This window comes from Bos taurus, chromosome 10 (assembly GCF_002263795.3).
Source record: "Bos taurus isolate L1 Dominette 01449 registration number 42190680 breed Hereford chromosome 10, ARS-UCD2.0, whole genome shotgun sequence".
Classification (NCBI taxonomy): domain Eukaryota; kingdom Metazoa; phylum Chordata; class Mammalia; order Artiodactyla; family Bovidae; genus Bos; species Bos taurus.
Window position 1 is genome coordinate 8573561 of NC_037337.1, and position 25370 is coordinate 8598930.

The window sequence follows — 25370 nt, forward strand, 5'->3', positions numbered from 1 at the left end:
AATCGATGTGGCTTCAAAATGTCACAAAAGAAAGACGGCATGAGAACAGAGCCAGCTCACAGCTCAGGTGAGAGAGCTAAATGCAGTCACAGACACTTAATTCTCGGTTCTCCACCCCCTGCAGTTAATGCCACGAAAAGGAGAGTAACCCCTGTTTTGTAGCGGTTGTTCTGATCCAATTTTGAGCTTCAACCTGGAGTTGCAGATTGACTGAGTTATTCAGGATTCAAATCCCTTTGGCTAATTAAAGAACTGAGAGAATAATGATAATGGGATAGAAAGCATGCTTCTCACAGCATCTGTCTTTATTCCAGGATGGCTTGAGAAGGTTGTCAGGAAACGAGTACGTGTTCACTAAGAGTAAGTTGCCCTCTCTCCACCTGTAACTGGTAACCTGTCCCTGGCCTTCTGTCTCCCTTGGTGTTGTGATTATTGTTTGGGGAGGGTGTTCGTGATACTTCCTGTTGGTCTCATTGGAGTTTAAACATCTCTATGGTCTACATTTGAAACCAGGTCTCCTAATATAAATTACTTCTCTGTGCACTGTCAGAGTAAGAATCACAAATCTGTCTATGTGTAAACAGTTAATTCAGTTAAGCTGAATTATTTTTCTATTGGGGGATCTTGAAGTTCAGAAGTATAAGAGAACCCTGAGGTGAAAATCTTCCTGCCCCTGGAAGTTCAAGATTTTCTTTCCAGCAGCACCCATGAAGATGACAGGTGCTGAGCAGCACTCACGAGTCCCCAGTTACCCACCCTTCTTGCCCCATCTGTTTGCTCAGACGTACACCAGAGTCATAGTCACCTTGCAATGCCAGGAACCATCACCGACGTGCCCCCTTCCGTCGCCCAACTACTTGACAATGAGGAAAGCTGGGAGTTCAACATCTTTGAACTGGAAGCTGTGACGCACAAAAGGTACATGGCTTCTCTGGCTGCCGGCAGGGGAGGGTCAATGGATACACTCTAGACTTTCACATCTGGAAACTGTAAGGGAGATGTGAGTCCTTGCCACAGGTGACCACCCAGGCTCTGCTTTTCATGCCATGCTGGAGGAGTTTCAATCATGCAGAGAGGGCATGGTCCTTGGAGTGAGCTCCCTATGGAGCAGGGAGTATCAGCGGGTAAGATCTGGGATCAGCCCGGTGACGACCCGGGATGAAGAAATACTGAGTGTCTTCTTCAGATCTAGCCAGGTCATCCTTTCTGCCAGTGAGCCAAGAGTTCTAAGCATTCTCAGCCCCGACCTTGTTAAAGTTCCAGCTTACAGCATGGGTTTGAGAGCACTGTAGCCTTTTCCTTGGATTCACCCTATAGGCAGGAGAAAGACCCGATAACTCAGAAAGTCCTCTCCTATTACAGAAGTTCATTTCTTCCAGGGGTGTTGGATATGAATGATACTCACCTGTAAATAAGTAACTGACTCTCTGACATGACTCTGCTGAGCCCACACAAGCCATACCTCTTATCCCCAGGCTCAGTAACTTCCTCAGGGAACACATAAGTGTGGAGCCTATGTGGAAGCAGAGAGAGGGACTGTAAGAGGCCTTTCTTGGTTATAGAGCTACTGAAGGGCAGATGACTTAGAGACAGTCTAGAAGTCATTTGGATTAGCCACCACGAGGCACCTAGTTTTAAAGAAGTGACGGGTGAGGAGGAGAGGCTCTATCACCTTCTAATTTGGAGAGGACGATTTTTATGCCCCTGTGCTTATGGAGTAAGCATCGGAGGGAGGTGAACCAATTGCCCAGTATCTTCAAAGAAAGCAGTTTCTGGAGCAGTTAATACAATGAATCAGAGTGTACGTTCCTGTTTTTCAGGCCATTGGTTTACCTGGGCTTGAAAGTTTTCTCCCGGTTTGGAGTATGTGAATTCCTACACTGTTCTGAAACTACTCTTCGGGCCTGGCTCCAGGTGATCGAAGCCAACTACCACTCTTCCAACGCTTACCACAACTCCACCCACGCCGCTGACGTCCTGCACGCCACAGCCTTCTTCCTCGGCAAGGAGAGAGTGAAGGTAGAATTTTGATAGTGCAATCTAGTTACCTGCACAGCTTTTGGAGAACTCACTAAGAACTCGTCCTTCATAAATATATTAAGCAAACAGCTATTTTGGACCCCATTTGACAGAATTTTTGAACTACCGAAGTGACTGATCCTTTCAGTGTTGTAAAGACACGGCCTTTTCTCCTAGTCCTCCCTTCCCCCAAATGCCTAAAATAATAATTTATGCCACCGTGAGGACTCCTTTACATGTCTGGCTGATCCATAAACCCATTCTCCACATGTTCACTAGGAGCCCTTCATGATACCAGCTTAGAGGACAGAACTTAATTATTATAGCAAATGGTTACTAGGTCTAGAGATTAAATTTTAAGATCAGAGTTTTGTCATTGGTATGTTATAGTCCAGATAGCTATGAACTGTTCAGCATCCTTCTGATTTATATACGTACGTACGTGTTCTGTATAGGTGTGAATTGTGAACATCTGTATGCTAATGATTTCTGTACTTCTGGAAGAGTTCCAAGTCCCTTAATCTGAGAAGTCAGCACCATCATTTAAGGTGCTGGTTTGCAGGGCAGCTCTGTGTATACCCCACGTGTGGCTGCAAGAGAGCCCCAGCTCCCCTCTTTCCCAACTATCATCACTTTCAGTGCAGCTTGTAATTCTTTGCTGCTACAATTAGAAGTGAAGCTTAGAAAGTACATACCCCTGGGACAAGTGCTATAGAGACAGGCTGACATCAACCTGCAGATGCTTACCAGGCAGTTGTTCTCCTACTTAGTCTTAGACCCTAGGTGCTCAAGGAGGAGAGTGGAAGTTGGACAGGCAAGAGGGGCAGAAAAGGCACCGACACGGGGAGGGGGCGGTGTTGTCTTCTCAGTGTTGCCAAAGACTGACCCTGGCGTTTATTTTCATCAGCAAGAAAGCAAATAGGGTGGTTCAAGGATGATGCTGTTGTATGATTTCTATCTCTTTTAAAAAAGGTGGCATCACAGGTGATAACAGCCTGTTTCTATGGCACCGTTTTTGGCTGCATGGGCTTTTCGTTGCGGTGCACAAGCTTTCCCTAAGTGCGGCACTCACGGGCTTCTGCGGTCACGACACGCAGGCTTCTCTCTCTGTGAAGAGCTAAAACACTTCGAGATTCCTCTCCAGTTTCACAGCCCTCCATTTTCCACCACATGAGAGACGATACAGCAGAGTTTGCACACGGTCAAATGAGGACAGGAGCTTGGGCATTAATGCTGAGACCAAACTGACCTGTAGGCACTGCAGCCTTGAGTTCAAGATGAAGTCCTCTTAAACAGAATCACTCTAGAAAAAATATAGATGAAATGCCTGGTCAATTAAGGAATGCTTAGTCACTTTATTATCTCCTTTACTCTCCCTCCCTTAAAATAAGAAATTTTCTTTAAATTATTTGTTCTGCTAGAGCATTCGGAGTCTAGTTAAATTCTCAAATAGCAATACAAATAAGTCTAAGACTAGATACAATATGCTTGTAATCCAAAAGACATTTTCTAAGAGGCCAAAGAATCAGATAAGTTAGAGCGGCAAGGAACCCTGGAGAGTTGGGCTGGAAGGGACTCCTGAGCTCAAAGCTTTAGTAGCAGGCCAAGATCACTGGTTAGTCCACTGGGAAGCGCTTCCTGAGGCCTCTTCCACCAGACCTGCTTCCACTGCTCAAGAGAGTCAGAAAAATGTTCTTACCAAATCCCCATGTCATCCGTCACCCCTAACTTCTTTAGAAGGCTGAAGCTCTTAACGTCACTGACAGCTCCACGTCCTCAGCCAGAACGTGTGCAGAGCCGGCGTTTTCCTTCAGTGCCTTACAGACCCTGCCCCCTCCCCACTCTTACCTGTTCCCAGGACCCACTCTTAGTGGAGAGGTCAGGATAGCCAGCATTCTTTTGTGATGTCTGCGTGTAACTGTTTATCCTAGTAAAGGAGCTGTTGCAAAGGCTAGTCTAGGACGGAGTGCATTCTGACCCTGCTGGCTGAAGGAAGACAACCCTGCAGAAATGTCTGCATTCCTCCTCCCGTGGGTTTGCGGGGAGGAGTTTCTTCCACAGACAGTTGTCCCTGCCGTGGGAAGAGCCTTGCTCCTCCCATCTGCTAGTGAGCAGCCTGGCCTTCTTTCCCTGCCTCCCTTGCATTTCTTAGCAGACACTGCCCACCACAACTCAGGGCGCGGCCCTGATAGCGCTGTAAAGGGCGTGGCCCGAAGCAGCCAAGCTGGAAGGGCGTGTCTCCTCAATGCTATTTGTTGTCTACTCTAGTCGCTTGAGTCTATGTCACTGAAGAATGTAAAAATAAACCGGCCCCATACTCCAAGATAGGACACACTCCAGGAGCACGGGCTGGAGGCCCAAAGTTTGGGCCTCACGGGCCTCACTGCACAGGGAGAACCAGTGAGCATGGAGGCCAAGCAGGGGCAGCCCGGGCCCCTGACTGTCCCTGTGGGTTACCATGGCCTCTCCTTAACCAGCATCAAAAGGGGGCTAGGCGTGTTTGCTCGCCCCGGGCATCACAGCATCAGTCTCTGGGAAGAACCAAGAAGAATGGCCTTGACTGCTCTGCCTGCCTGAGAAGGTGGTTCATGTGGACCGAGGCTAAGCCAGGACTGTCCCCCAGCTCCAGGAGGTCAGTCAGAAAATGGAAATGTCTTCCTTCTGGAAGGGACAGTTTTCAGAAAAGTTTTCAGGGCTGAGCTTCAGAATCACTGTTTCTTACCTGTTCACATCTAAGAAGCAGTTTGCAGGGTTTTCCTCCAATAGCCTAGGAAAGCAACTCAGGAAAACCAAAAATTATGCCCACCCCACCCCCTACCCTGAGCCTCATCTTGGGAACTACTTTTCCTTTGGCTCACTACCCTTCAGTCACAAAGATACTCTTTAAGTTCCCTCTTAATAAATCCCTTTGTTTCGCATCAGAAGCATCATATAGACTGACCTTTCTGCCTGGATTTCTCTCCCTTGCCATTTTTTGCCTGGCTGACTCCTGCTTATCCTTCAGTTTCCAGCATAAAAATCGCTCCCTCAGAGAGCCCATTCTTGCCCACCCTCTGCATCTGCATCATCCAGAGCAGCCAATAGTCATATTTAATTAAAATGAAATGAGACATTCCATTCCCTGGGTGCACTGGCACATTTCAAGTGTCCAGGAGTCATGAGGGATGAGGGGTTACGGTATTAGAGAGCCCACGTGCAGACTTCTCCATCACCACAGAAAGCTGAATGGACAGCACTGCCCTAAACGAGATCAGGCCTCATGGCTACACTCACAAAGCACCTGCACGAACCTCCTTAGCCCGCCTTCCAGTAAGTTACTTATGCCTTCCCCAGTAAGTGGCCAGTTGCGTTAGCACAGACACTATGCCAGAGTAATCCACCACCGTAACTCCTGCAGCCTGCAAGACAGCTGGCGCCCAGCAAGCCTCCAATAAATGGTGGCTGAAGGAAAGAATTCATAAAGTACCGTGTCTTCTACAACAGCAGGCCATTGGATAACTTCTTCCTCAAGCTGTGAGCTGAGAAAACCGTTGTGTCTCCTGACGCTCTGGGTTGTGTTCTTTAATTATATAATGCGTACATTAAGAAGAGGGGTCCCTCTCTTTGCCTTTGCCACCTGCTGGCCCAGAGCCGAATTGTGTTTCTTTATGTGAGAGCCCCTTAGCGTCAGTTTTCCTGGGAAAATTCTTCCTTTCCTTGATCCTGTTACTTGGCTCTACTCCTTTTATCTTTGTGGAGAGTTTTATCTGTTGTTGTATCTGTGCCGTTTACTGCCACACCCTCAGAACCTTTTCAGAAGTAGGCAAGTAAGGTAACACGTGTGATCCTAGGCCACTTTCTTCTCCGTCCGCTTCTGGAAGAGAGTCATGGCACCAGGCCACGTTGCACGCAGTCCTGTTTGTCACTTTCCTGCAGAACAACTAGAGTAAATGGACTCTGGAGGAAGAATTCAGGTATCCATTGTAACCGCAACTCAGATTTCTGTTTCCCTCCAGATAATCCACGGTACAGCAAGGTGATGTGATGTATCCTAGGTGGCTTCTTAACTTCTAGGAAGTCAGAGAAGGATCCCCTGGCGTACGCCCTCCTGGGAGACAGGGATGAGTGTAGGTCTCCATTATCCAGTGGGTAACACTCAACCTTGCCTCCCCCGGGCCCCAGGGAAGCTTGGATCAGCTGGACGAGGTGGCCGCCCTGATCGCTGCCACAGTCCACGACGTGGACCACCCGGGAAGGACCAACTCTTTCCTGTGCAACGCGGGCAGTGAGCTCGCTGTGCTCTATAATGACACCGCTGTCTTGGAGAGTCACCACACAGCCCTGGCCTTCCAGCTCACGGTCAAGGACAGCAAATGCAACATTTTCAAGAATATCGACAGGTTTGTGTGCTCAGGCTCTTGTTGATTGGGTTTGTAAAATGTAAGGTGGAAACTCAGTTTTCCCTGACTTCTCCAAGTACTCAGCTTCCTCTTGGTGGGGAAGAGGAAATAATAATAGTTTTCCCATTGTATCAGACAGTAAAATAATAGCCTTGCCCTTCTCATCTTAGCTGTACTTTTTAGACTGTTTTCATCTTTTTAAACTCCATTTGGTCTTCAGTGAGTTCATGAAAATGCTTAATATGCTGCAAAGATTTCTACAGATTATTGTTACTAATAAATGTAACAGATATTTCTACTCTCTCAAAAGGACATCATGTCTTTGGTGTAACTCGAGGAAATGTATCCTTCCCCATCTTTCCCCAGCTCAGTTTTTGGCCACTTAAAATCCTAACTCATGAGGAGACCCTGTTCCCCAGTCCCAGCAGAGCTCGTGGAGTCCACGGGGAGGTGGGGGGGGGCTTTCCCTCATTGTTGTACCCCCTCCTCTGGGGAGCTGGCCACATGTGAACAGATAGGAGACATTCTTCTCGCCTGACACAGCCCTGCAGTCAGACTGAATATTTCCAACACAGTACCAGCCAGGCTGGAGAGAAGACCCCCTGAGAGAGGGCAGTGCAAGCAGAGCGCAGAGCTCGCTCGGGCTTCAGTGATCACTTGTCACCACGAACCCGAACCCATCACCTTGGTCTCTAGAAACCTGAGAAAATCTCGTTATTATAATATGAAAATATTCAGTTATTCCACCTTCAGCTGAGGGCTTCGTCAGTATCAGGTACTATTTTTAAAACTTTCAGAGGAGGAATTGTTGCCGATAGCCAGTTTTATTCAGTTCCTCATTCTGACTCCTGGACTTAGAAAAAGATGACAGGAACTGGGCAGTGACTTTGAGCAGGGTTGCTGCTCCTTCCATTACCACTTGCATGTAACTGCAATGTAGACAATTGCTCGTTAATCGGAAAACTCTTCCAAAGCCGTCATCAAAAGAAATGACAAGACTTCTCTGTAATAAGAATCGCTGTCTGCAGCGAATACCAGGGGACAGCTCGTCAGGTTGCTGTGCCAGCCTCACAGGGAAGGAACTCGTCATTTCCTTCTGCCTTGCTGTTCTGATGTTGCCAAGGGCAGACAGAAGAGCATCACCTTGTAAAATAAGTGCCCACATGACAGGTGGTGCCTCTTTTAATACTCACAAATCACATGAGGGTCAGCTATCTTTGGGAAGATGGTAGTGTCACCAAGTCCTGGCTTGGTAGGAAGATGAGCGGGTAAACTCTTTTGTGGTCTTCACTCATGTCTTCAGTGGCCCTAGCTTCCTCCTGGATTGTGGGAAGTGTGGGGAAATGGCAGAAGAGTTCTAATTCACGGGGCATGATTTGAACAAAGGCCCTTTGTCTTCTGGTCATTTCAGGAACCATTATCGAACACTGCGCCAAGCTATTATCGACATGGTTTTAGCAACAGAGATGACAAAACACTTTGAACATGTGAACAAATTTGTGAACAGCATTAACAAGCCAATGGCAGCTGAGGTAAGCACTTCACATGTCATAATACACATCGGAGTGTGTTTCCGTTATACCCTATACTCTGGCCTCAAAGCATTTTCTCTCCATCTTGAATACAAGATGGTTGCTTACTTGGAGTTGGTAAGGAAGGGCTGAAAGTGTTGGCCACTTGTTTTCCCTGGGGACAAGAACAGATTGACAATGTCCATAGCAACTCTGAACTCCCTGAAAGAAGAGCCCTGAAATAAAGCCAGTGGTGACAAAAGGAAGTAGGCCCAAAGACGACGATGAGAGGAGCCTGCAGACAGCAGAGACTGGAATAAATGGTGGCGTTTTAGAGGATTCAAACCCTTCTAGTTCTCTGTTCTTTGGGCTCTTGGGAGACCTCAGAATTAGATGCTTTAAAGAACTATATTCCTGTTGATCTTCATTAAGTACCTATCAGTATCTGAAGACTGTAGACAGTTAAATTGGGAGTGACTGGTTGAAAACAAAACCATGAGGTGGGTGGTGATAGGAACACTGAACTTTTAAGCTCTCTGTTTGTAGTGCCTGAGTAACTTGGGAACGCCTCCTTCATCCCGTTTCACGCCTAAGGTGGCCTGGGTGACCACCGTCTAGTATCTAGCCGGTTGACTCTTGTGGGCTTCACCATTGTATTGAACCAACCCTCGTCTGCTTTCCAGATTGACGGCAGCGACTGCGAGTGCAGCCCTCCTGGGAAGAACTTCCCTGAGAACCAGACCCTGATCAAGCGCATGATGATTAAGTGTGCGGATGTAGCCAACCCCTGCCGCCCCCTGGACCTGTGCATTGAATGGGCTGGGAGGATCTCTGAGGAGTACTTTGCGCAGGTGGGCTGCCTCTCTGGGGAAGCGCCATGAGTGAACAAGTAAATGACTCTTCCTCAGAAAGAAATTGCTCACCCCTGCCTGGAATAGAATTCTGGTCCCTCAAGAGACTAACTGGCATGGCTGGTCACTACTCAAAGTCTCTCTAGGGGGAAGGAGAGAAACTGAGCCTTTGGGATTCTTTTCATTCTCAAGTTTTTAGATCCTGAACTTCGACAAAAACTGGGAAATCCATTCATTCATCAGATTATTATCTCCACGTTGTATTGTGGGAAACAGACATAGGACACATCTCTGCCCGAGGGTAGCTCATAATGCAGTAGGGGACACAGACATAAATAGGTCCACACAATGTATTTTTTTTTTAAGTGAAAACACTTCTAAAGGAGGGATATGTTAAGTCCTAAGAGTTCAGAAAGGTGTTTATTTTTTTTTTCTAAATAAAAAAAAAGGGCTTTTATCTAGAAAGGTGGAAAAGGTGTTAGAGCTGGGTTGTTGTTTTTTTTTTAAGGATTTCAAAATTTAGAAATGAGAAAGGACATTCTGAGAGAACCAAGTGTTATGACCAAAATTAGTAAAGAGGAAACATAGAATTTCTGTATAAGAATAGTAACTTTGGCAGTGTGAAGAGTTGCAGAATAACCCAAAAAGTAGCAGACCACAAGATGCCATTTGAAATAGAGGCCTACTTCCAAAGAATAGGCTTTAGGGACTAATGTTTATGATGTGGGACAGAAAGACAAACATATCCCAAGTAGCTACAAGTAATTATTTGGGGAGGGGGAGTGCCGATCTCACTGGAATGTACTACTGAGGCAGGGTAAAGACTAGCCAACGGTGTCTAGAAGGGTTGCCAGAGCAAAAACCAGCTAAGGATGCAGTAAGTTAGCTGTAGTTTTCAAGGACGGGAAGAGAGTCCATGGGAATTAGGACAGCCAGCTCTGAGCTTGCCAGAAAAGGGGAAAAAAAACCCAAACCACTCCTTGAACAGCGGTGGATATTTTAAGGCTGCCTGATCGACTGACCTGAAATGAGCAAGCTGAGCTCGAACTGGTAGGAGACCATTAATGGGGCTTTCTAGGACCCACAGAGAAGGCTTAAAATCCTACTCCTAGATATTCTCAAAGTATGTGAATGGGGAATGGGAAAGAACCATTTTTAAGTTCTTTAATGCAATTTCCCTGTGTAGGTGTCCTTTTCCCATAAAGGAAATGTTCACATGACAATGTGACCTAAAAATTGAGTTACAAATGAGGTTTCTGGTCAGCCAGTCTCTGGCTCAGTATACCACCAGTAAATGTGGATTTTAACTTCAGTCCTGTGAATTATGACTTTATTATGCATTATAAACTTCAATGTGCAAAATACTCAATTTACACATATCATCAGAATTGCATGCATGACCAGTACAGACAGCCAAACAAGTTTGTCAGTCATTCTTTTTAGTAAAAAGTAGTTATTCCATGAAAAAGAGAATCTAGTTCAGCTCAACTGCCTGCCTGCTTTTCCTCCAGACAACCATCACACCCGTAGACGTGCAGCACAAGGGCTTTGTATGTACTTCGGATTTTGTCACACAGAATATTTAAAAAAGGTATTTTCAAAGGTCAAATTTAGTAAGGTTAATAATTCTTACTGCTTTAATTTAGACATTCTTAAGTGAAACTTTCTTTTTACACTGCAAGCATGTAACAGTGAATAATACAATGTCTGTTGATACAGCTTGGTGCCAGTGCTTCGATTCGTGCTGAGACATCTGCAGCTTTAAACCCACCATTGCTTCTGTGCCCTCAATGTATACTCCACTTAGTATTTAGTAGTATTACTTTGAAAGTTGTCGACCTTGCAATCATGAAAACAGATCTTAGAGAAGAGGGTATGAATCCTGAAATCAGTGCTTTGGTGGGGTGGCGGGGGTGGGTAGCTGTAAGATAGTATCCAACACATTTAAGAGTCAGAAGACCTGAATCCAGTCACTGCAGCTCATCAGGTAGTTATGTAAGCCCTGGGAAATGCTGAGCCTATTTCTTGATCGATACAACTGGATTATGACCCCTTTTTCACAGGGTGGTTCTGACAAACTCGATGCCACTGTGACAGCTCCTCGTGTGCCCTACAGCCCTGTGTGTATTATTTCTTACAGACGGATGAAGAGAAGAGACAGGGGCTACCCGTAGTGATGCCAGTGTTTGACCGGAATACCTGTAGCATCCCCAAGTCCCAAATCTCCTTTATTGACTACTTCATAACAGACATGTTTGATGCTTGGGATGGTAAGATGGTTCATGTTTTGTTACCCACAAACAGAATATCTTGTTATGCTTTATAATGATTACCTTTAATGACAGAGGCCAGGACTAAAGGTGTTAAATGTTACTTTTTAAAAAAATGTCAGCTGTTTGTAGCCAGATATGGTGGGGGTACGTGGACACTTTGTGCATCCTCAGCACAGACCATGTGTATGGAAGACTCAATGGATGTCCAGTACCTGGATAAACAAGTGTTGAACTCTTCAAAGGACATATTTCCAAAGCTTAAAGGAGTTTTATTATATCATTGGAGGAAATTCTAGAGAACATAAAATATAAGTATACTCTGAATCACAGATTCTTTCAGTAATGTCACCTGATAAACAGCTTTTCACTGAGATTTAATTTTTTTTGATTTTTATGTTGGATTATAGTTGATTTACAATGTGTTACTTTCAGGTATACAGCTAGGTGATTCAGTTACATATATACATATATCCATTCTTTTTCAGATCCTTAACCCATATAGGTTATTACAGAATATTATCTACTGTTGGGTAGAGTTCCCTGTGCTGTACAGTGGGTTCTTATTGATTATTCTCTACATAGTAGTGTGTAGATGGTAATCTCAAACTCCTAATTATCCCTCCCTCCACATTTCCCCTCTGGTAACCATAAGTTTGTTTCTAAAGTCTCTGAGCTTATTTGTTTTATAAATAAGTTCATTTTCGTCCTTTTTTTTTTTTTTTTAGATTCCACATATGATATTTCTTTCTCTGACTTACTTTGTTTAGTATGATAGTCTCTAGCTCTATCCATGTTGCTGCAAATGGCATTATTTCATTGTTTCACGGCTGAGTGACATTCAGTTCAGTTCAGTCACTCAGTCTTGTACAACTCTTTGTAACCCCATGAACTGCAGCACGCCAGGCCTCCCCATCCATCACCAACTCCCAGAGCCTACTCAAACTCATGTCCATTGAGTCGGTGATGCCATCCAACCATTTCATCCTCTGTCATTCTCTTCTCCTACCACCTTCAATCTTTCCCAGCATCAGGGTCTTTTCCAATGAGTCAGTTCTTTGCATCAGATAGCCAAAGTATTGGAGTTTCAGCTTCAGCATCAGTCCTTCCAATGAACATTCAGGACTGATTTCCTTTAGGATGGACTGGTTGCATCTCCTTGCAGTCCAAGGGACTCTCAAGAGTCTTCTCCAACACCACAGTTCAAAAGCATCAATTCTTTGGCGCTCAGCTGTCTAGGTTGGTCATAACTTTTCTTCCAAGGAGCAAGCATCTTTTAATTTCATGGCTGCAGTCACCATCTGCAGTGATTTTGGAGCCCCAAAAAATTAAGTCTGTCACTGTTTCCACTGTTTCCCCATCTACTTGCCATAAAGAGATGGGACCAGATGCCATGATCTTAGTTTTCTGAATGTGGGGTTTTAAGCCAACTTTTTCACTCTCCTCTTTCACTTTCATCAAGAGGCTCTTTAGTTCTTCGCTTTCTGCCATAAGTGTGGGGTCATCTGCATATCTGAGGTTATTGGTATTTCTCCCGGCAATCTTGATTCCAGCCCAGCGTTTCTCATGATGCACTCTACATATAAGTTAAATAAGCACAGTGACTATATACAGCCTTGACGTACTCCTTTCCCAATTTGGAACCAGTCTGTTGTTCCATGTCCGGTTCTAACTGTTGCTTCCTGACCTGCATACAGATTTCTCAAAAGGCAGGTCAGGTGGTCTGGTATTCCCATCTCTTTCAGAATTTTCCACAGTTTGTTCTGATCCACAGTCAAAGGCTTTGGCATAGTCAATAAAGCAGAAGTAGATGTTTTTCTGGAACTCTCTTACTTTTTCAATGATCCAACAGATGTTGGCAATTTGATCTCTGATTCCTCTGCCTTTTCTAAATCCAGCTTGAACATCTGGGAGTTCACAGTTCACATACTGTTGAAGCCTGGCTTGTAGAATTTTGAGCATTACTTTACTAGCGTGTGAGATGAGTGCAATTGTGCGGTAGTCTGAGCATTCTTTGGCATTGCCTTTCTTAGGGATTGGAATGAAAACTGACCTTTTCCAGTCCTGTGGCCACTGCTGAGTTTTCCAAATTTGCTGGCATATTGAGTGCAGCACTTTCACAGCATCATCTTTGAGGATTTGAAATAACTCAACTGGAATTCCATCACCTCCCTAGCTTTGTTTGTAGTGATGCTTCCTAAGGCCCACTTGACTTCACATTCCAGGATGTCTGGCTCTAGGTGAGTGATCACACCATCGTGATTATCTTGGTTGTGAAGATCTTTTTTGTATAGTTCTGTGTATTCTTGCCACCTCTTCTTAATATCTTCTGCTTCTGTTCGATCCATACCATTTCTGTCCTTTATGAGCCCATCTTTGCATGAAATGTTCCCTTGGTATCTGTAATTTCCTTGAAGAGATCTCTGGTCTTTCCCATCCTATTGTTTTCCTCTATTTTTTTGCACTGATCACTGAGGAAGGCTTTCTTATCTCTCCTTGCTTTTCTTCAGAACTCTCCATTCAGATGGGTGTATCTTTCCTTTTCTCTTGTGCCTTTCACTTCTTTTCACTATTTGTAAGGCCTCGTCAGACAACCATTTTGTCTTTTTGCATTTCTTTTTCTTGGGGATGGTCTTGATCCCTGCCTCCTGTACAATGTCACTAACCTCCATCCATAGTTCATCAGGCACTCTATCCATCAGATCTAATCCCTTAAATCTATTTGTCACTTCCACTGTATATTCGTAAGGGATTTGATTTAGGTCATACCCGAATAGTCTAGTTGTTTTCCCTACTTTCTTCAATTTAAGTCTGAATTTTGCAATAAGGAGTTCATGATCTGAGCCACAGTCAGCTCCCCATCTTGTTTTTGCTGACTGTATAGAGCTTCTCCATCTTTGGCTTCAAATAATATAATAAATCTGATTTCAGTATCAGCCATCTGGTGATGTCCATGTGTAGAGTCTTCTCTTGTGTTGTTGGAAGAGGGTGTTTGCCATGACCAGTGCATTCTCTTGGCAAAACTCTATTAGCCTTTACCCTGCTTCATTCTGTACTCCAAGGACAAATTTGCCTGTTACTCCAGTAGTTCTTGACTTCTTACTTTTGCATTCCAGTCCCCTATAATGAAAAGGACATCTTTTTTTAGGTGTTAGTTCTAAAAGGTCTAGGTCTTCATAGAACCATTCAACTGCTTCTGTAGCATTTCCTGGAGAAGGCAATGGCATCCCACTCCAGTACTCTTGCCTGGAAAATCCCATGGATGGAGGAGCCTGGTAGGCTGCAGTCCATGGGGTCGCTAAGAGTCAGACAAGACTGAGCGACTTCACTTTCACTTTTCACTTTTAGCATTGGAGAAGGAAATGGCAACCTACTCCAGTGTTCTTGCCTGGAGAATCCCAGGGACGGGGGAGCCTGGTGGGCTGCCGTCTATGGGGTCACACAGAGTCGGACACGACTGAAGCGACTCAGCAGCAGCATTTCTGGTCAGCGTGTAGACCGGGATTACTGTGATGTTGAATGGTTTGCCTTGGAAACGAACAGAGATCATTCTGTCATTTTTGAGATTGCATCCAAGTACTGCATTTTTTTTTGGACTCTTTTGTTGACTATGATTGCTACTCCATTTCTTTTAAGGGATTCTTGCCCACAGTAGTAGATATAATGGTCATCTGAGTTAAATTCACCAATTGTGTGTATCTACATCTGCTTCATTAATCTGTCAGTGGACATTTAGGTTGCTTTCATGCCTTGGCTATTGTAAAGTGTACTACAATGAACACTGGGGTGCATGTATCTTTTTGAATCTTGGCTTTCTCTGGATATATGCCCAGTAGTGGGATTGTTGGGTCATATGGTAATTCTCAGAGAAGGCAATGGCACCTCACTCCAGTACTCTTGCTGGAAAATCCCATGGACGGAGGAACCTGGTGGGCTGCAGTCCATGGGGTCGCTAAGAGTCAGACATGACTGAGCAACTTCTCTTTAACTTTTCACTTTCATGCATTGGAGAAGGAAATGGCAACCCACTCCAGTGTTCTTGCCTGGAGAATCCTAGGGACAGGGGAGCCTGGTGGGCTGCTGTCTATGGGGTCGGACACAACTAAAGTAGCTTTGATTTGCATTTCTCATTTAGCGCTAAGAGTCGGACACGACTGAAGTGACTTAGCAGCATGGTAATTCTACTTTAAGTTTTCTGAAACTCCACATTGTTCTCCATAGCGGCTGCACCAATTTACATTCCCACCAACAGTGTAGGAAGGTTCCTTCCTCTTCACTCTCTTCAGCATTTATTATTCATAGACTGTTTGATGGCTATTCTGACTGGTGTGAGGGTGATACCTCGTTGTGGCTTTGATTTGCATTTCTCATTTAGTGATGTTGAGCTTTTTGGCCATCTGTATGTCTTCTTTGAAAAAATATCTATTTCAGTCCATTTTTTGAGTGGGTTGTTTGATCTAGAGCTGCATGAGCTGTTGGTATATTTCAGATTGATCCCTGTTAGTCACTTCATTTGCAAATATTTTCTCCCATTCTGCAGGTTGTCTTTTGGATTTGTCTATGGATTCCTTTGCTGCACAAAAGCTTTTAAGTTTAACTCAGTCCCATTTATGTCTGTTTTTTTCATTACTCTAGGTAGGAGGTAGATCCAAGAAGATATTGATGTGACTTGTGGCAACTAGTGTTCTGCCTATGTTTTCCTCTAGGAATTTTATAGTATCTGACTTTACATTTAGGTGTTTAATCCATTTTGAGTTTGTATTGTGTTAGAGAACATTCTAATTGAGTTCTTTTACACTGAGTTGTCAGTTTTCCCAGCACCACTTATTGTAGACACTCTTTTCTCCATCATATATTCTTGTTTCCTTTGTTGTAAATTAATTGATGATAAGTGTGTGGGTTTATTTCTGGGCTTTCTGTTCTGTTGCATTGATCTCTATTTCTGTTTTTGTGCCAGGACCATATTGTTTTGATGATTGTAGCTTTGTAGTATAGTCTGAAATCAGAGAGTCTGATTCCTCCAGCTCTGTTTTTCTTTCTCTTGGTTGCTTTGGCTATTAGGGGTCTTTTGTGTTTCCATACAAATTTTAAAATATTTTTTCTAGTTCTGTGAAAAATGTTATTGGTATTTTGATAGGGCTAGGGATTGCCTTAGGGTAGTATAGTCATTTTCACAGTATTGATTCTTCCAATCCAGGAACATGGTACCTTTCCAGCTGTCTGTGTCATATTCAGTTTCTTCATCAATGTCTTATAGTTTTCAGAGTATAGATCTTTTGCTTCTTTAGGTAGGTTTATTCCAAGGTATTTTATTCTTTTTGATGTGATTATAAATAGGACTGTTTCCTTAATTTCTCTTTCTGGTCTTTTGTTAGCAATTTTTAGTTAAGAGGACCTGTTCCTATTTTAGAAACCAGTGTTTAGTGACTTATCCTTCTCACACTTGTGTATTCACCTTAGGCCTAACCTAGGGCACCTCACCTCCAATTCTGATCCCAAATTTGTCCCAGAGAGCCTCAACCTTATAAATGCTCCTAGAATCTAACAGGCTTCTTTGTATTTTTTTATGTCCTTGCAGCCTTTGCACACCTGCCAACGCTGATGCAACATTTGGCTGATAACTACAAACACTGGAAGACATTAGATGACCTAAAGTGCAAAAGTCTGAGGCTTCCATCTGACAGTTAAAGCCAGGACAGAGGAGGTGACCTCTGGATCGGCAAAGGGCACTGTGAATCACAGTAGTGTAAGAAGCGTTCCTTCATAATGCAAATGACAGGTATAGGTTAAGGAGCTAATGTTTAATATCTGACCTTGAATCATTCAACTTCCCAAATTTCATTTTTAGAAAACTATGTTCTGTGAAGAAAAATATTAATATATGTTCTTTGGAACAATCACTGAGTGATGGAACACACACATGGCAAAACCCATTGCCCTGCTGTAACCTGTGTGCTCTCATCAAACCACGCAGCTGACTCACTGTAACTAGCAGGGCACATGCAGCAGACTTGGTGCCCACGTGCCCACCATCTGTGGAGGATGGACCATGAGGCTTTGCTAGTGTTTAGCTCATCCTTTGCCATCAAAGTCTCTATCATGGTTTGGCTTGACTATTTTCCTCAAGAGCATCAATCTAAAAGATGCCTAAGAATATCTAATTTTTAAAAACCTATATAAAATGAGCAAAACAACTGGGACCAAACTGCTGATAAACTAGTTAGTTTCAGAGCCTCCATGGCTAGGTGGTTCTTCTGACTAATGGTGTGACACTCAAATTAGAATACAGCCTTGGCCTAGTGAGTGCCTTCTTTAGACTGGTATCAGCAGCCTGCATAGCCCTCTCTCCCAAAAAAGGATTCATCCTAACAGAAAGCCATCCACGAAGGGGAAGGAAGTGACATCTTGTTTGGGGGTAATCCAAGAGCTTTATTTCTGGTTCACAGAGGCAGTCACAAGGCACTACAGTGAGTGTTATACACAAGCCATTAATCTGACTACCCTTGGACAAGCTTGTTTTTAAAAAAAATTTATATACATTTGCTGTTTAAAATTTTTTATTAGAGCAATCTAAATTTTCTGGGTTTAAGTCCATGGAGTATGTTGTGCCATGTTACCAAGGAGAGAGAGAAAGTTTCAAGGTTCAGATGTTTTTAACCTATCTATATTTACGATCATGCCATTTTGCTTTAATGATGTAAAAAAAAAAAAAAGACTGCAAGATGTGTAAATATATCAGAAAACAGGCGTATGGGGAAGCAGTAAATACTATTTTAAGCTATTAATTGTATGCTAAAAGCTTCTAAAGCACAAGTGCATATTTTTATACAGCTCTTTTCACAACTTTCTGTGATCTACATCAAGTCAGTCTTGAGATTTTCCTTTCTCTTTTACCAGCCAACCCTTCTGTGTATTATAAATATTCGAGACTTAGTAAACCAAACCTTTGTTCTTCTTTTAGAGTCTCTGTACTCCATGCTGCATTCCTAAGAGGGATAAACAGAGACTAAAGTCACTGAACCCGTAGCTACTTTTCTCAAATGAAATCTGAATGCAGCACACTTGGAACTCGTACATGGGGAAAAATGACGTAATCACTACAGAATGTGCCAATGCTTTTTTCTATGTTTTGTACCAAAAAATGCAAACATATATGACAATTCCATGCCAAGAGAGAAATGTACCTAAATTATTTTTGTTAGATGCTAAGAGAACTTGCTTGGTCAGGAGAGCAGCTAGCTTTGTATTGTAATGCTGCGTTATGTAAATGTGATGAAAATGTTTTTGTGAAGTACTTGTAACTAAATTCCTACAGCCATTTTTCATTCCTAACAGCTGTTTTTATTTTAACTCTTTGGCCTAAATTTTTCATAATTTCAAATTTCCGGTTAAGTGTTCTTTATTTCATGAGTCACACACTTTGTTTTCAGAACACATTAAATTCAGGATGTCAGAATCCCATTTTAAGGAGTTAAATAATTTGTCTAAGCTTCAGAAGCTTGCTTGAGACAACAATCTTTTCCTGACCGTCTCGCTTTTGGTTACATTTGGTAAGTGACATTCATCAGATGTCTGACATTTTTCTATACGAACATTATAGCTGACTCAGTTTCAAATTAATTTCATATTAACCCTGCCAGGTACTAAAGCTTTAGCATACCTCTGCTCTTTACCAGTGTAATTTACTATGGTGTAATCTTTCACTGAGTTGGTAATTAAATAGTGCATTCCTAAAAATAGTTTATAAGAAATAGTCTTTTAGATGGTATATGTATCACATAGATATAAATTATTGTCTCATTTACTAATCAGTAAATAAGCTATTTACTAAAATATTCTCTGTTGAGGGGAGCCTTATTAATTTAGGAAAATAAAATCTCATTTAGAGAAAGGTCATATTACTGCTACTACTACTGAACCAAAAGTTATAAAACACTGTTGCCTGGACCAAAATAACACTATAATTTAATTAGGTTATTTTTTTTACTTCCAATTTAAGATTTTAAAATTATGCTTGCCTTCAGAGTTAGGATGCCTCATCTATTCAATCCGAAGCCACTCAACTTGACAAAGATAAATACAGTGTCCCTGAAGTTTAGGCTCTTAGGTGAATAAGCCAGAAAATGAAGTGATAAGGGTATTTTTAAGTAAAAATGACAAGGCCCAGTGTACAGTATTATATCTGGTGTTTCAAATATAATAGCACTGAAAGCTAAGCTAGGGAAATGAAAAAAAAATGCATATACTATATATTGATGTCAGTTATAGTAGTCTTCTAATCTGAAAGTTCAACTTTTAGCAGTAGTCTCCATACAACTAGTGAGCAGCCATCAAGTATGAGTCCCGGCTAGATTCTCCCATCTCATTGTTTTCTCCCATCTCTGACCTTAGGGCATTCATGAAATCAAAACCATCAAGTTTCTCTAAATTTTAATAACAGAGGGACTCACAGTGCTACTTACTTATGCTATTTGCTCCCCAAACTTACCTAGGATTTCTAACATTCCTTGTGAATAATTTGTTTAATCCAGAACAAAATAGGAAAAGCAGTTAAGAATCTATGAATTCCTTTATAATTCACTGAATATCTTATACAATTCAAAAAGAGTTTATAAACTCATGACCTTAAAATGCAGATCCTCCAAAGAAAAAGCTAATTAGTAATAGGGCAAAGTCCATCTATGGAGAAAAATTAAAAGCCTAAAACTGACTGATCAATAATCTGATGCACTCAGACCAAAATGCACGTTGGCTTGGTTAGGAATCCTACCCATGTGCCAATTTCAGGGTGAGATTAGAGGTGCCTCTGTGTAAACACTCAGTTATGCCATAATGATCTTGGCTAAAAGGCAGTGCTGATTTTTCTATTATAAAATGGAGGTTATGTAAATTTTGTATTTCTCCATAAATCTGTTTTCATTGTGAATTAAAACAATGATTGTGAACATTACTTGGTTTTGCTGAAGGGGTGATCATATAAGCCCTTCTCTCTCATTCATATTTTTTTTAAAGCTGTTCACTGATAATGGGAATTGAGCTAACTAACTAGAAGGGCTTACCTGACTGGGCTTGGCACTCATCTGGCATAGAGGACCATAGCTCATCCAGACTTTGCAGGTAGTTAATAACAGAAGCAACTGTCAAAGGTAAAACTAGCTAAAAATTTTTTTACAAAGATTCCATTAGGGTCTGTGGATTCTGTTAGGGGTGTGTGTGATGAATAAACACAGAAAGTGTTCTCTGAGAAGTATCAGTCCTAACACATCAGCCCCCTTGTAGTTACTTCAATAGGATTCTTTCATCAGCAGTTTAACTCCACAGTTAAAACCACCCATTTTTTAATGTATGGGACACTTTTTAATTTTTATCCTTTAGTACCAAAAGGGAGAAACAGTACTCTAAGGCTGATGGGATGATGAAGCTGATTTAATCTCAGGTAACTGCAAGAAACTACGTTAAGTAAAGCCTGTCTCAAGCATTTCATATTTGAGCCAATGGTAAGATGAATCAGGCACTTTGGTAACACTACTGATCTAGCTCTCATCTCTAACATATATGAGGGGCAGCCGCTGGTCTTGTACCAAATGGGTGTTCAGGCTAGAGGGAAGAAATACACCCTAATAAGATTCCTACTGATTTGAGTTGATAGGGATTTTAGCAGCTAGAATTAAAAATGAATGATATAAACAAACGGTGGTTATTGTTCAGTCACTAAAAGTTGGCACCAAAAATTTTTTTAAAAGCTGATGTTAGAACAGTGAGATTCAGGTTTGTTTCATGGCATCGTAGTAGTTACTAAAGACCAGGGGAATTTGTAGGAGAAAGGATATTTATCACAAGAATTCTTAATCAAACAGGTTCTAAAGGAAACCAAAGAATAAAAAAAATACTATTATTTCTACCTCCTTCCAGGGTCTAGATTCAAATTAAGACACTTAAAACACAGCATTCACCAGTTCAACAACAGACAGTTACTATGGAATCTTCATTTCCTCCAGGAAAGCATCAGTTTTCTAGATAGCTCAAGGTTTAAATTCAAGATATGCTACATCCTATTTATTCTTCAGTGGAGTTTTCATTTTTCTCATAAAATATCTTCCGTAATTATCATGTATATTTATTTCCATTAAAGCAGGTTTCTTTAAATAAGTATTTAAAAGAATGACAGGTGGTCACATAGATAAAATATTAGTTTTGGATAACAGGTATTTCAAAATCCAGAAAGGCTAAATGAAAGAAACTACATGTAAAACTTTAAAAATCTAATTCCTGGTGATGAATTTAGTTAGAGGCAATATAGTAACACTAAAGACAGAGAGAGGTTCTGAGTACTATTCTTTTCATTAAGCATAAGATTATACAATTTCTAGTGTAAAATTTAAAGCATAAAAAATTTATCTCTGTGAGGATACTGTGGTATAATTTAAATCTGCTTCATCAGACAGTTGTGCTGAAGTCTGAACACTTTCTGAAAAGTCACTGCTGAAATCAGACCCATTCCTACAATGGTTTCAGGTAACTTATGAGGAAAGTCAAATGAAAAATTTGTGCCATATTCTTTGGTGGATGTACTAATACCTCAGAAGCAAACCTGTTGCTGGTTTGCAGACCCCCCTAAAAATTAAACAAAGTTAAATAAATAATCAATATGGTAATGGTTTTCAGAGCATTACCCTATATTTGATGTTCAAGGTTCATGTACAGGTATTTAAATTCCTTAACCTAGACAGACAGATACAAGTCACCATTCTCCTCTAATTTTTGAAATAACTTTAAACTGCGCAATCCAGATTCTCGTTCTCCATTTTTCCAGAGAATAATGAGGTGATCAGCAGAACAAGTCACTAGTCCATGGTCTTCAAAGTACAGAAACATCTGTAGAAAAAAATTAATTACTGATTATAGGAAATTCAAGGAGAAGAGAAGCGGCCAATACCAAGTAGACTAACATAGGTCCTTGCCGAAATGCATACCGTGGAGAGGTCTTTGGATCTGACTATGAAACTCTGTATCTTTCATGAGAAATTTAAGTGTGGGGATAGTCATATACAAATAACAAATGCCAGACCCATATCTAACATTTTAATAATCAGAACTTTGTAAACACTACTCAACTACAGAGCTATATTTATAATATATTATATTTATATATAGCTATATATATAACAGCTATTTTTTAATTCCCAAAGTGTCATCTAAATTTTACCATTATCTAATTCTTCAAGAATAGGTTTTAAGATTTTTTTTTCAGCAGAAGTCCTGACAAACCTGATTCATTTAATCATTTCTGCTGGCCTTCTTATTAATGTAAAAACGGCCACAATAAAATATCTGAATCCCAAGTTCTTCAAGATAAACAGTAGCTTTAGCTCTCTATATAAACAGAGAATAATCAATCCTTAAGCATTTACTGAGTGTTATCTATATGTTTATAATCCCTATCTTCAAGAAGCTTCTAATTCAGCTGTGAAAACTGAATCTTAGTTGAAACAGTAAGGGTATCAGTTAAAGATGATGTAATTAGGTACTAAGTTATACTTCAGGCTGTGATTTGCCACAGAAAAAGGAGGCATATCAATACTGAATGAAATTGTCTGAGAAAGCTAACAAAACATTAAACTCTCCAAATAAAAGGTCATGCCCAGTGAAGGGATAGGCTGGAAGTTAAGAACAAGAAAATGGAGTGTTGATGAGAAGGCAGCATGCATCCTATGGAGAGAGCTGGTATAAGAGAGGAGACAAACGAAACCATGAAAAAGATGAGCTCCTCGAGGGAAAGAGTGAAATGAAAGAAATAGGATGTGAGCTTTCTGAGGAATAACGTATACATTTCTGAACGTAACAGGAAACAGTCTGAGCTGATGATGCAGTAGTGAAAGGGGAAGAACTATGAGAGCAAAATCCCTCAGGAGATGCACAAGTGAGAATTCAGTACACACACGTATATAGGACTAGGCTGAGAGTCAGGACAAACATTTTTTAAAAAAAGAAAATCTAAGAAATAGCCAAGGTTTTCTCAATGAAGCCAGAGATACTTTAAAAATAATTAAATGTCAACACCTCTACTCGGGCAAATTTCTAAGAATCTGACACTTCTGCTGCTGCTGCTAAGTTGCTTCAGTCGTGTCCGACTCTGTGCGACCCCATAGACGGCAGCCCACTAGGCTCCCCTATCCCTGGGATTCTCCAGGCAAGAACACTGGAGTGGGTTGCCATTGCCTTCTCCAATGCATGAAAGTGAAAAGTGAAAGTGAAGTCGCTCAGTTGTGTCCGACCCTCAGTGACCCCATTGACTGCAGCCTACCAGGCTCCTCCGGTCCATGGGATTTTCCAGGCAAGAGTACTGGAGTGGGGTGCCACTGCCTTCTCCCTGACACTTCTATATAATGTCAAATATGCCGCACCATTTAAAAACCTTCAATAGTTGTTTTAAAACCCACTCTTTAAAAAAGTTTAAAAGGCCAAACTGCTTAGCCATACATTCAATAATCTGACCCCAAACTACTTTATCTCCTACTGTGTTCATTGACTGGAACACAGACCTCCAGCCTAGGCAACCTGCTCCTTGCCACCAAATAGATTCTGTACATTCCATCTGCACAACTCCCGAAGTTAAAAAACAGAATGAAAACAACTGGGCTGCCTGTTACAGGAAGGCAAAAATTAGTAAGACATGAGCACCCACCCTCAGGGAGCTTATGGCCACAAGACCGTCTTACTCCTCTGAAGCATCAAGGTTCAGCCCAAGGCCCATCCATTATCTTCCACTAACCATTTTCTTCTAACTCCTGATTCCACTTCTCATCTGGGTCCATCATAAGCAACCTAGATTAACAGCTTATCGAGTCTCCCTATATTGTTCCTGGCTACTGAAGTGTAAGCTCCACAACAGCAAGGACTTTATTTTATATCCCTTTGTAAACTCTAATGTCCAGTATAGTGCCTGAAACACAGAAATGCTCAATAATAAGCTGTTGTTGTGTTGCTGCTCTTAAGAATAAATGCACTTTCAAATGAAAAATTAATTTGTTCCTCCCTGGCTATGAAACAAAAGCATAATTTAAGAAATTCATTACTCAGGGCTGTGGTGATACGGTTACCAGTTGCAATTATCTCTTTACCTCAACTGGTCTTTTTCCTTCTTCATTACAGGCAATGGTGCTGATAGTAAATATTAATGCATTTGAATTTATAAAAAGTTAGAACTGGATGCACCCTATAATTCTGAACTCCACGATGATAATCAAGACACTGGGTTTTACCCAAGCTAACTATTATCCTTCAAAACGAAGTAAAACAGACTTCTATTCATGAATTTGGTAATGCCCCCCGGAATTAGTCTGTAAGGTTTTACCTCTACGTATATAAGCACACTTCTCCGTGTACCCTCTGTATTAACTACTGTTTAACAGTATTTACTACTCATATATTCAACACTGTCCTTATTGTCAGCTGTCTACCTACATCTCATTCATAAAGTTAATTAAGCCAGTTTTTAGAAGCAAGACATTCCTCCTTCAAATCATTTCTCTGTATAGGGAGATCTTTACCACACATACTAAAACCTATCCCACTCCATGTTTAGAATCAGCAAAAACTTACTGATAAGAGAAGTTTTAGGCCTTTATGAGACCAAATGAATGAACAGCAGTGAGATGCAAAAAGCAAGGCTCCCCTGGACACTTCTATGCTTATTAAAAACAATACCTCCACAGATGATGAGTGTCCAATTAAATCTCCAATAAGCTCTAGTGAACAGGAAGTGGCATTTTCTTGTTGCTTTTTAGCAGGATGGCTGGCTTGTTTATTTACTCTTCCAAATCCCCACATGTTAAAAAAACCTAGAAAAACACAACCATTTTAGTCATTCTCAAAATTATGCTCTTTTCTTAACAGGCTTCCCTTATGGCTCAGCTGGTAAAGAATCCACCTGCAATGCGGGAGACCTGGGTTCGATCCCTGGGTTGGGAAGATCCCCTGGAAAAGGGAACAGCTACCCACTCCAATATTCTAGCCTGGAAAATTCCATGGACCGTATAGTCCATGGTGTCGCAAAGAGTTGGACACGGCTGAGTGACTTTCACTTTCCTTAACAATAATAATGTAAGATCAGAAAAACAAAACTTAAATGCAAAGGTGTTTCTCACTTATTTTCATCAAGGGCTAAGTGAGCAGATGATACCAGGCACTATGCTAGGGTTTTTTTTTTTAATATGTTACTTCATTTCCTCTTAGCTACCCACGTTTGTTGCTCAGCTCTTCTTATTGCCCCTACTCACGCACTGCTGAAGGTGTGTTAACATGAGAAAAAGGCAATGGAAGTCAAAGTGGAGAGAAATG

General features: G+C 41.6%; 2 protein-coding genes across 8 annotated transcripts in view; one reads left to right on the forward strand and one right to left on the reverse strand.

Annotated features, from left to right (window-relative positions):
- PDE8B (phosphodiesterase 8B) overlaps positions 1–18411 on the forward strand; it is a 255295-nt gene extending 236884 nt beyond the window's left edge. For all 6 annotated transcript variants that reach the window (XM_024997900.2, XM_024997898.2, XM_024997899.2 and 3 more), the window contains exons 15-22: positions 315–360; positions 783–918; positions 1821–2019; positions 6181–6398; positions 7810–7930; positions 8593–8760; positions 10901–11030; positions 16609–18411. In XM_024997900.2, the coding sequence (XP_024853668.1) occupies positions 315–360; positions 783–918; positions 1821–2019; positions 6181–6398; positions 7810–7930; positions 8593–8760; positions 10901–11030; positions 16609–16718 (1128 nt within the window). In that variant the 3' untranslated portion in view covers positions 16719–18411. The remainder of the gene's footprint in view (positions 1–314; positions 361–782; positions 919–1820; positions 2020–6180; positions 6399–7809; positions 7931–8592; positions 8761–10900; positions 11031–16608) is intronic.
- A 3277-nt stretch (positions 18412–21688) lies between these two features.
- WDR41 (WD repeat domain 41) overlaps positions 21689–25370 on the reverse strand; it is a 47434-nt gene continuing 43752 nt past the window's right edge. The window contains exons 12-13 of one of the 2 annotated variants that reach the window (NM_001075690.1): positions 24738–24871; positions 21689–21905 (exon numbers count right to left, since the gene is read on the reverse strand). In NM_001075690.1, coding sequence (NP_001069158.1) covers positions 21753–21905; positions 24738–24871 — 287 coding nt within the window. In that variant the 3' untranslated portion in view covers positions 21689–21752. The remainder of the gene's footprint in view (positions 21906–24737; positions 24872–25370) is intronic. The other variant, XM_010808811.3, reaches the window with a different exon arrangement.